The sequence below is a fragment of the Sebastes fasciatus genome, chromosome 7 (genome assembly GCF_043250625.1).
Source record: "Sebastes fasciatus isolate fSebFas1 chromosome 7, fSebFas1.pri, whole genome shotgun sequence".
Lineage (NCBI taxonomy): Eukaryota > Metazoa > Chordata > Actinopteri > Perciformes > Sebastidae > Sebastes > Sebastes fasciatus.
This window is the reverse complement of record NC_133801.1, coordinates 3578204-3590704: the sequence shown is the minus strand read 5'-3', so window position 1 is coordinate 3590704 and position 12501 is coordinate 3578204. Positions and strand designations below refer to the sequence as shown.

Genomic DNA, 12501 nt, shown 5'->3' with positions numbered 1-12501 from the left:
ATATGGAGGACAGAACCTGCCAAAATCAAAAAACCATCAATAAACAAATAAATGACTCTATAAATAAATAAATAAATCTAGCAAAAATAATATTAAAATAAATCGAGCCATTAAGTAATTGATAAAATGAGACGTAAATTGATAATTCTGTATTAATTTGCTTCTTTATTTATTTATCTTTGTATTAATTCCCTTAGTTATTTACTTTTGTTTAATTTTCCATTTTATTTATGTATTTTTATTAATTTGAAAATGTATTTATTTATTTTTAATATTTATTTTTGAGTGTAATCTATTGATTTATTTTTGCATTTATATTTTATTATTTTATATTTATTTTTTAAATGTATATATGTATTTATGCATTTGTTTATATATTTATTTCTGCACAATTTTCCTTTTGCATTTTACCCCATATTTATTTCCCCAAACTTATTAAATTGTGTATTTGTTTTTTTAAAATATTAATTTACGTCACATTTTATCAATTAATTAATAGCTACATTTATTTTTAATATTATTTTTGCTACATTTAATGACACGCTTATTTATTTATTTGTGATTTTGGCAGGTTCCGTCCTCCATATTAAACCCAATACTCCTGCAGCATAAAACACCATAGAATCATAACGTGTTGAAATAAGATTTAACGCATTTGGAGCAACAAAAAAAAAGACACAAAAAACATGAAGAAGCTAAGGAGGACAAATAAAGGGGATATGTCAAACATAAGGAAATGATGGATATACATTTATTCTGTAAAAGTTTTTATAATTTTCACAGGTATTACTTCTATAAAGAAAAGGTAGTACCAAATAAAAACTGTTTTGATGATCGGGGACATGGTTTCCGACAAGAGATATTGAGTTTTTGTAATCTAATTTTTCAATACTGTGAGTGCCACAAACAAAATAGCAGTCACATTGTATTATAGTGGAGGCAGTAGTCTGAGAGGCAAACATTTGAAGACCCAGGCAAATAAAATCAAAACTATTTGCATGAAGAGTTACCATTAGAGGTGAAGAAATGTCTTCTTTGTGTGAGTTAAAATCTCCAGATGTCCTACCAGCTCACTGGTAAGGTTTTAAATGTGATTGCAGTTCAGTTTCAAAACATAAACAATGCGCTGTAAAACCAAAACTTTAGGTTTACGACCCCCCTCATATTATATTAAGATTACAAACAATGTGTAGGGGAGCTTTTAAACCTCAGTTTAATTATAAAAAAATGAAACAAAAACAAAAACTCATACAAAAACTATGCATTTATTGACAATTTCATACAAAGACATTAATTTTCGGCACCAGGAAAATCAGATATTAAATTGCTCGTTAGGTACAAAACAGAAACTTTTGTTTTTAGTCAACAATAGGATCTTGGACTGCATCTCAATAGTCTACAGTAGCTGACTTTATTCATATGACTTAAATGACAAAATTAGAAGAGATGAAGGTGAGCAGAAAAAACAACAACACAATGCAACAAGAGAACTTGTAGGAAGCTACGAAAGACTAGTGAGATGACTTACATGGGAAAAGCTTTGTTTGACAAGAGAGAGTACGAGTAAGAGCTTTGAGTCTTTAAACAAGTGCTGCTGTCCTCTCCTCCAATCCCATGATGCAACACTGGTGCTTTCATTGGCCGCTGAGATGACTTCCATCTACAGAAACAATCAGATAACACATGAATGAAACAGACTACTACTGGTCAATTTTGAGATTTTGGGCTATTTTGCTTCCATAACGTCGTCTTCTGTCAGACTAGTGGAAAGAAAACATCCAAAATACACATATAGGTGTTTATTTTACTACTTTGTCTATTTGCGTCTGTAGATTTCTCCTAAATTCACCATAAGTTACCATCAGATAAAGCCTCATTTGCATATTTAAACATAACATTTCTTAAAACGTGTAATACAAAAAATAACTGTCATAATGTAAGTAATTAACTGGGGAAGTTTCATGGTGTCAACTATAAGTTAAACTCTTTTACCCTATTCACCTGTAGTGGATTTTACAATCAATATCTTTAAAGGCCGTTTTCTCAAAATTCGTTTTTTTCTCATACTCTGAGCCAGAAATCTCCACTTCAGCAGCACTTCCATACACCAAAACTTCCAGTTTCATTCCTCTTTATATTCTGAAGGTTATTATAGAGGGGTTTGTTCATAAATCATTCATAGCCTGATTTATACAACATTTTATTCCTAAAAACATGGCGATTATTGTTTTTTTAATGGTTTTTGACATTATTTTCTGATTTATGGAGTGATAAAAAGAGATATCCTTTAACTAATACGTCAACAAAATTAAACAACAATTTGGAACCTGGCTTCATCCAATGTTCAGATTTCATTTCATAACTACAAAAAATAACTGTCCTAATGTAAGTAATGAACCGAGGAAGTTTCATGGTGATAACTACTAGTTTAAAAGTTTACCTTATTCACATGGGGTTTCTCCCCTTTATTGACAAAGATGTTTTTGAGGTTGTATCATCATTTTGAGTTTATTATGTTTCTGCTAATCAAATTGTTTTATTTCACGTTAAGTGTCACGGTTGTTGTTACCAGTGCTCGACGTCTGCGTCCTCAAACTGACCGGCCTCCATCGCTGCTGCATCCACCTCCATACCGTCTGTCAACAACGACAAACACACTCAACTTAACAACATCCCATAAACAGAACTAGAGATGCACCAATCTTTAGTTTACCAGCAGGTGATTGACTGGAGAGGAAGGATGATGCCCCCTTGTGGCTACTTATGGATATGAATATGTCTGAATAGCCCTCGTCTACATTGCTTGTAGTACAACTATCATAACTATAAGTTATAGTTTCAATGTGAGAAAATCCTTATTAATCTTCAAACTAATTAGAAATGCTCTGAGACTATATCTCTGGTAAACACAAGATTTAAAGTGGTGATTCTTTGTGGAGAAACTAAAATAAATCAACGAATTTCTTTGGTCGAGGACAGCCCTAATTATCAATATGATTTTATCTTTAGCTGCTGTGTGTGTGTGCGTGCGTGTGCGTGTTTGAATCAAACCTTCAAATTCGGGGTTGGTTTCTGCGGTTCGGACGCCGGCCATGTGGTACTGCTGAGCGACGGACTGGGCTAACATCCCCTCCAGCCTCTCCAGTGTGGCCTGGCCCTCCTGCGTGAGCGCCGACAGACCCTCATCACAGGTGTAGAAGGTCGGGATGTCAGCGTGGCCGTGCTCTGGGTGGTGGAGCAGAGAGACAGAACAGCTTTAACAGCAGCAATGTGCTTGGTATAGAAGAATACAGTGATTTAGCATTGATAAAGCACTATTATTAAGAGGCAGGTCCATTGTTTTTTTTAGGTTTTTATATCATTCTGTAGCTTCACCGTGGTGTTCCTTATGTAGTCAAATCCAAACATTCAAATTTTAGTCGACGTATGTATGTTTTAGTATCAAAATGCTATTTTCCCTTAAAGCCCTTCTAAAGGTTTTATCAATGTGAGACTGACGTAGGTTTCTGCATTACTATATTACCTCCATTATAATGTAGCATTTATTAAATGTTTATACACTGCTCATAAACATTAAATAGGCGGGTTAAAGTAAAGAGTTACAGAATATTCTATTTATATTCTACAATTTAAAATCACAGTATCAATAAAACAAAAGTAAAAAAAGCCAGATAAAGATTTTAAAAAATTAGTGATATACAGTAACTACATATAAAAGTAGACAAACTATTTTTGGGCTTTGCATCTGGCAAAATAGTAAAAGTATTTTTTTTCACCTAAAAACTAAGGATCTGAAAAAACATTCAGCGCCAACTTTCCACACTTTTGAGTGTTTTGATTCCCAACAGACACAATTTATTCTGTAAAGGTTCAACAGAAGGCGTTTAGTTGTCTATATGTGCAGTGATGAATGCTGGATGTCTTACCTGCTTCTGCAACCAAAGAATCCGGACAACCAGGGAGACAAACAAGAGACAGAAGGAAAACATTTTATATTAATTATATTCAGTCCACAGCGTGTTATATTATTCTGTCAGGTGAAAACCTGCTTCTCCAAAATGTAAAAGGGAAGAGAGAAAGAAGGAAAGAAGAGAGACACGACTCAAATATCTGTTCAGTGTTCATTTTGACAAGAATTTTAAATGTAGTTTTAGTTGCTTAGTTGGTTTAAAGTCACATTTTAGTCTTTTTATGTTTTGTTTTAATCACCATTTAGTCAGTGGAACTCAGTCTTAATAAATGTAGTCAATGTTTTAGTCATAACTTTATTATTTCTCCTGGCTGTAGAGAGAATTAAGCATACCTTGAACTATGCGTTTGGTCAGCTAGGCTGAGAATGTGTTACTGACTCAAAGATAGGGTCGACGATGTTGGAAAGCTAGCATGATTTGAAAGTAGCATCGCCTAAGGAGCTCCGTCTAAACCCCCCCCCTCCTCCCCTCGGGGCTCCTTCCAAGGCAACGCACCCCACACACACACACATGCACGAGCACCGCCGCATCGTAACTACTTCACAGACACAGAGCGGAGAGAGGACCTCAACGCAACAACGCTACCTCATGACAAGTAACCGCGGCAGTGCTACTGCAGGGCTGAGCTTTCTCTTCCATTCTCCAGGAAACGTGTGGCGGTGACGTGCTTTGAGTTCAGGCTGGTGCACGCCAAGGCTAGAGTACGAGCAGGGAGGCAGGCATCTGATTACCCGAGCCTTTCCAAGCCGTCCTAGAGCCGGTCGCGGCGCACCGCCTCGTATGCGGGACTCCCCAGCCTGCCGTGTGTCGCTCACACCCTCCAGCTGGCTGTTAACGAGGGTCTTTTGGCACAGAGAAGTACTCGTATCGATACTCGGTAACGGCGAGTACCCAAATGTAAGTACTTGTACTCGGTCTGAAAAAGGTGGTATCGGTGCATCCCTAATTTCTTTTAACACCGTTGACCAGTTGCTCGCTGTGTGTTTGTATTTGTGCTTCCTCACCGGCCTCCTCTACGTTGTACTCCTCTCCTTCGAAGTCGTTGTCGGAGTCGTCGTCCTCCGGGTCGGGGTGCAGCGCCTGGCACTCACACATCGCTGAGAACATGGAGTCCACTGCAGGAAAACACACACACACACACAAATGAGGCCTTCAGCATAAAAAATATGCACGCATCAAAGGAAACTAAAACACGTCTCATAGGTTTTGTAGTTTTTAAAGCAGAATAATATTTGTTTACTGTAAGAGAAACACTCCAGATATTTCATATTTCAGAAAGAAAAGTTAAGTTCTAACCTGGTGTCAATGTTGGACTTTAACTTTAACATTTATCTTTGTTAATATTTTAGGATCTGTGGTTTTGATAATAATGGTTAATGCTGTTTAAAATCTGTCTGACCACTCATGAGGTTTACTCGTTGAGCTGCGACCTCGTCGTTAAAATGTTATCAAAACTGATCTGATGAAAATACGACCCAGTAAAAGGACCAGAATCAGTCCGACCCTCATCCTCAGTGCGATCACTCACATGCCACCTTGTCGCTGGGAACAAACCGAATCTCTGTGATCGCTCCCTCTTCATCATCATCATCACCGCTGCCGTCACTGCTGGCGTCTTCGTCATCATCATCAGCGGCTTTCTCTGCCATTTCAGCCTCATTGTCGCCTGTGAGGATTGAGGGGGGAAAACATATGAGTGACACAAATGCAGTTAAGCATCTTTTTCGACCGCAGGAACTAGGAACCTTTTGAGGAACTCGTTGCGTTTCGACTGCATAGACCAGGGTCTCAATCAAAATCTGGGGGCATTTTATGGGGTCTTTTTTACCCCCCCAAAAAGCCCTGGTCAGGGGGTAATACTTTCTGAAAGTACAGGAACTTTTGGGGTGGAGTTTGCAGGGATGACCGTCACACAAACACACGGCGCCACTGCTTCAACTGTACCGCTTCATTCATAAACAAGGAAGTACTCTAGCATCGATTTAGCACCATTTTAGGACGAGGGGAGAGCATTTCCCTTTGTTTGATGACATTAAAAGTAGGGCTGTCAGTTCATTAAAATATATATTATCATTTATATTTATCATTTTTTATCTGTTCAAAATGTGCCGTAAAGGGAGATTTGTCAAGTATTTAATACTCTTATCAACATGGGAGTGGACAAATATGCTGCTTTATGCAAACGTATGTATATATTTATTATTGGAAATCAATTAACAACATAAAACTATGATAAATATTGTCCAGAAACCCTCACAGGTACTGCATTTAGCATAAAAAAATATGCTCAAATCATAACATGGCCAACTCAAGTCCAACACGACACAACACAATAAGATAAAAAAATAATCCAAAGTCAAGTATTCACATTCAATATAAAAACGGTCATAAATATTGGAACAAAATACGCTTGGAGTGTTGTTTTAGTAGCGTTAAGGCCTCATCTTTTAGAAACTATTTGGATAAAAGACCACCACAGCATGGTTAAAATATCTTCTTTTACTTTGCATCACGCTCACCCGAGAGTTTGCCGTTGACCATGACGTACAGGTGCTCCTGTGGGTAAGCGCTGACATCTCTGGAGATGGCGTGCAGGCCGATGGTGGGATACTCCAGACAGAAACCCATTCCCGAGCCGTCGAACCACGACAGGCGCCTGCGGAAAGAAAACACACACAAAGCTGATAGTTGTTGGTTCATAAAGGGTGCAAACACATAATGTAAGGTACGTTAGGATACATTTAGTGATCAATATTAAAATAAAGACTTCTTATTCAGTGGTGGAACAACACTCAAATGCTTCAGTGCAATTTTGAGGTACTTGTAATTGGCTAGAGTATTTTGTTTTCATGCAACTTTAAACTCCTACTCCACTACATCTCAGAGGGAAATACTGTACGTTTTACTGCACCACATTTATCTGGCAGCTTTAGTTACTTTACAAATTAATATTTTTACATACAAAACATACAAAGAGCTTGTAAAATAAGGTGAAGATTTGCTGCATTTCCTTTTAATTATTTGTAATAATTTTGAGTTTTTTTTGGGGGGAGTAGTTTACTTTTATGTTTACTTACTTTAGCCTCTTTTACCCGACTGACTCGGTACCGGGTTTGGCTGAGCTGTGTGTTAAAACACTGCCTAAAACTTAAAACTTCTCAAAATGCCGTGGTGGTCTTTTCTCCAAATAGTTTCTAAAAGACGAGGCCTTAAGGCTACTAAAAAACTCTCCAAGTGGATTTTGTCCAAACAATGTTTGTTTGGCAATGATTTCAATATTTTAGTTACAAAATCAACGCACGAGAAATTGTATTTTTTACTTTATAATATTTTTGACCGTCTTTATATTGAATGTACATACTTTACTTTTAATTCTTTTTTGTTATCATATTTACATAGTTATTGATCTTATTTGTTATTATCTAAGTTTTACTTGATAATATTTCATTATTATAATAAAATGTCTCCATTTGGAGTCAAAATTATACAATTTAGTTGTTTTTTATTGATTTTATACCGTGCACAATGGTAGTATGTGATGATGCACAATGGTAGAATGTGATGATGCACAATGGTAGTATGTGATGATGCACAATGGTAGAATGTGATGATGCACAATGGTAGAATGTGATGATGCACAATGGTAGAATGTGATGATGCACAATGGTAGTATGTGATGATGCACAATGGTAGTATGTGATGATGCACAATGGTAGAATGTGATGATGCACAATGGTAGTATGTGATGATGCACAATGGTAGTATGTGATGATGCACAATGGTAGAATGTGATGATGCACAGGGTAAATGTCATGGCCAAAGGCTCCATTGTGGTCACATAGCCTCCTGTAGTGGATATCAGTAGTATTTTAGAGCCAGATTCCCTTTCAAGAGGAAGAAACCCCATTTGGCACACTTTGGGTATCCAAGTGTGCCAAATGGAGAGTCCTCCTGGTCCTATCCTGACTAAAACCTTTGTAGAATCTATGTGCTTTGTGTTATTTATATCTGCTTTGGCACAGTTGTAGTCAATGAGTTGCTGAATGAATTCAGTGGCATCTCTGTGCAAAGCATCATTAATATAATGGTGTTATCCACTGTCTAATGTAGAAAACATTTTAAGGTGAGGATAAAAATGTACATTTTTCCTTTGGTTCATCACAATTTACTCAGGCATAGTAACAGTCACAATGTTACTGACACTGGGGATGAATTCTCTGAGGTCTTACCTATCCATAGAGACCAAAATCATGCATATAGACCCAGTAGTTGTGGAGCTATTCTTGATTTATTTTGGGTATGTCTGTCTAGGAGAACCACACCTTCCAGCGCCCTACAGGGGCTTAAGAGGTTAAGTACATTTTCCTGATTATACTTAATTAGTTTTATTGATATTTTCAGTGCAGGACTTTTACTTGTAACACAGTATTTTCTTTTACAGTACTATCTGACTATTTATTTGTTTTTCCAACCAAAAGAATGATTTTTATTTTGAAAGTGCCTGCTCCGGAAGTGGTTAGCACGAGGAGTGGTCGTGTTGTGGACGATCATGTTTTATAACACCTTCTATATATTAGTATTATTGAACACTATGTCTGTATTTAACATTAATATAACACAGGAGACAGGTGGTTTAAGGGATAATAACAGAGGCCACGTGGTTGACTCACGTCTCGGTGACGTAGAGCGTCCCGCAGCCGAGCTTCAGGCCGTCCAGCACCGCGGTGGTCTCGGCTTGTTCATGCCGGACTCCCTCGGTGGGAGGACGGAGGTCTTTCAGGAGAACCATCGGTAACGTCTGCTGACCCGCTGGATGAGAAGACGAGGAGCTGTGTGACCTGTTTGGAGCCACAGAAGCTTCCAAACAACACCAGTTATCAGGCTGTTGATGAAGCAGTGATGTGAACTCCTCCTCACGGTCGCTGTCGAGCTTTTTGCAGCTGAAATATCGCGAGAAGATGCATCGAAGCAACGCGTCAAAAAAAAAAAAAAAATCACGTGATCATTACGTACAGAGCGTGTCTACGTCACCGCGCATTACCGGAAATGTCTAACTTGACGCTGCTTGGTGCCCTCCAGTGGTCACATCGTGTAACTACACCCCCTGTCTGTTTTTAATGGGTTTACCTTAAAGTTTGACTTGCTATTATTGTGTTTACATGCATTTCCAACATTACATACATTAATAATGAAAATTAGTTTCCATTTTCCATTTTATCATTTAGTCGTGTATCACAGCTGTTACTCTGAACTATATTTACTTTTAACAGTTTTCTTCATCTCCTTGTATTTTTATATCTGGTAAATTTTTTTGTACTTTGCATTATTAACGTTTTTCCTGCCTTTTTCCCCTAACATGTTTTGCACTATGGAACTGTGATGCTGGAAACTTGAATTTCCCTCGGGATCAATAAAGTTACTATCTATCTATCTATCTATCTATCTATCTATCTATCTATCTATCTATCTATATATCTATCTATCTATCTATCTATCTATCTATCTATCTATCTATATATCTATCTATCTATCTATCTATCTATCTATCAGAAGTGTTGAATATTGTACTTTATTTAACCAGGAGTAAATAATAAACAATAAATATCTTAAATCTTGAAATACATTTTTAAAATCATTGTTTTTCTTCTTTATATGATTTATATTACATATTATAATTTAATATAATTTATATTACATTTTATATATTTTATTTAATTATATTACATATATTAAGTATTACACATTACATTATATTACATACAGGGAATGAAAATAGCACCTGCCACCTGTCAAATAAAGTAGTACAGTAAGGTATATAATAATATATATATATATATATATATACAGACGTAGGCAAAGTTGTTGGTAACGTTCCGTTAAAGAGAGAAAAACCCACAATGGTCACTGAAATAACTTGAAACTGACAAAAGTAATAATAAATAAAAATTCACTGAAAATTAACTAATGACAATCAGATATTGTTTTTGAATTATGGTTCAACAGAATCATTTAAAAAAACAAACTAATGAAACTGGCCTAGACAAAAATGATTGTTGATTGTGGGTTTTTCTCTCTTTAACGGAACGTTACCAACAACTTTGCCTACGTCTGTACATATATAGATATATTCTATATAATAATATATATATAATATATAATCTATAATATTATATATAGATTATATACATAATCTATATATAATAGATTATATATATGATTATATATAATATAATATATATATAATATAATATATATATATTATAAAATATATATATATATATAATATACATATATAATTATATATAATATATTAATAATATTATATTAATATATTATATAATATTTGAACTCACTCAAATAATATATAGAAACAAAAAGAGCCTACACAATTATAGTCGCATTTTTAAAAACATTTAGAATTTAATCTGCCTTTACTTAATCTTACTTTGGCTGCTCACCAATAATAATCATGAGTTTATGGTGGTCACACTGTGTAATGACACCCTCATGAAATGCAAGTGTAGTTGCACACTGTGGCCACAAGAGGGCAGCATATTCATGCTCTTGTTGTAGTTAAAAAAAAAGAAATTAAAACGGACAAAACTGTAACGTTTGGGGAAAGAGTACTTAAAGGAAAAATCTAAATAATAGTGACAGTTGAAATTAGGAAATTATTAAACACATGCAGATAATAAATAAGTGAACAATAACAAAAAAAATAATATAGCCAGATATATTTGATGTAATTTTAACAAGTTATAGTGAAAGACATTTAATTTATTCACATTTACATTTAAAAATTAAGATGATTAATATAAAAAAAAAATCTAATTGGACAAAAAAGTAATGTTAGGAGAAAGAGTATTTACAAGAAAAATCTAAATAATAGTGACAATTGAAATAAGGAAATTATAAAACATATGCAATACATAATACATAAATGAATAATAATAATAATAATAATAATAATAATATAGACAGATATATTTGATTTAATTTTAATTATTTATTAAGAAAAATTAATTGACAAAGACATTTAATTTATTAACATTTATATGTGAACATTAAGATGAAATTAAATGAATTGGCTAGTTTTTTTCCCTTATAGACCATGGTCAAAATGACAATATAAAACGGAGATGTATATATATAATATATAATAATATATACAATATATATATAACATAAAATCTCTAGTTTTGACTATTTTGGCAGAGGTTATGATCGGCTGGGATTCAGTTTCAGAATTTGAATAAATCCAATTCAATTCAATTCAATTTATTTTTATATAGCGTCAAATCATAACAAAAGTTATCTCGAGTCGCTTAAAAAATGAAAATGAAAATGATTTATCAACTCATCATTTCAGGAATAAAAATAAGTCAGACACAATGTTTTTTTTTGAGGAGATGCCTGGGATGTTGGTTTTTAATAACTTAGAAAACATTTATGTTACAGCAATACTACAGTAACAGTACAACAGAGAAATGGAAGGAGCCACATTCACATCCAGTGGTGCCTGTTTGAATGCAGATTAGTTGGACTGAACATTTTATAACCAACAGATTTCTGCCACAGTGCCGAACACAGATGCACACCAGGTTCAGTGGAATGATTTTAGGGCTGGTGGCGTAAACGCACATTAATCTCCCCTTACTGTTAAAAACAGGTAGGGTGGTTCATCTTGCCTTAAAGAGGTTGTAGTGGGTTTTTACTATTCTTGGTGTGTTGGATCCACCGTGATGAGAGAAAACAAATCTAGTATCCTAAAAGTATTGGTTCTGCTTCAGTAGAAAAACTTCAGCTTAATTCTTTGAGCACTGAGAGTCCAGTTGAGCCCATAAATGATATAAAATCACCGTGGTGATCAAGATGCTTCCTTTCTGCATTAAGGGGATTTTTTAAAAACAGCTTGTTTAAACAGATGTTATTAGAAGGTGAACCGGCTAATGAGTCCTTGTTTGAAGAGCATTATCTAATTGGAGTCCCACAACATCTGAACAATCGCAGGAAAGTACCTGAAAGAACATTTAATAATTTAACCGACAGTAAACTCCAGCCATCTGGAACCCATTTATGGGAGTGTGAGAGAGAGCAGGGCCAGTATGTACCAGTAATCCCAGTTATTTGATGCTTTTGGCAAAATGAGAAGTTCTTCTGCACAAATTCTGCATTTATGACCCCAAAACTAAAGCTTCTAAAAGCTGACATTTATAGGCAAAAATCAACAGATAATTTTCTCTCAATGTCTCCAAAGCTAAACGTAAATCTAATTTGAGGTACAGGCGTGATTAGTTATTTTAATCATTACGGTATGTTCTTCATAAAGTTATCATAAAGGATACAACATTTGTCATGACTAAAGTTTCAGACCGTGATCTAATAAGTTAGATGAAATGTCTCTATATGAGTTGTTGACCTTGTTACAGATTGCACATCAGCACTCGTTATAAGATCGGTACACACAGGCAACAGTAATAAAAGTGCCCGACTCACTAAAAAGTTCACGTCAATTATAAAATGGAACGAA

General features: G+C 35.1%; 1 protein-coding gene across 1 annotated transcript; it reads right to left on the bottom strand.

Annotated features, from left to right (window-relative positions):
- Window positions 1–1246: 1246 nt before the first annotated feature.
- Window positions 1247–8923, bottom strand: clns1a (chloride channel, nucleotide-sensitive, 1A). Its single transcript, XM_074641036.1, has 8 exons — window positions 8642–8923; window positions 6491–6627; window positions 5500–5637; window positions 4976–5086; window positions 4046–4051; window positions 3052–3225; window positions 2570–2636; window positions 1247–1660 (listed from the first exon to the last, which is right to left on the bottom strand). Coding segments are annotated over exons 1-8 (753 nt in total). The 5' UTR covers window positions 8761–8923; the 3' UTR covers window positions 1247–1659.
- Window positions 8924–12501: the final 3578 nt, after the last annotated feature.

Bases quoted from the DNA above. Each gene is read 5' to 3' on its own strand.
- clns1a (XM_074641036.1), bottom strand. From the start codon at position 8,760: ATGGTTCTCCTGAAAGACCTCCGTCCTCCCACCGAGGGAGTCCGGCAT. The intron at 6,628-8,641 runs GTGAGTCAACCA...TTCTTTCCGCAG, and splicing joins ACGCTCTACGTCACCGAGAC to GCGCCTGTCGTGGTTCGACG. The intron at 2,637-3,051 runs GTTTGATTCAAA...CGTTGTTGACAG, and splicing joins AACCAACCCCGAATTTGAAG to ACGGTATGGAGGTGGATGCA.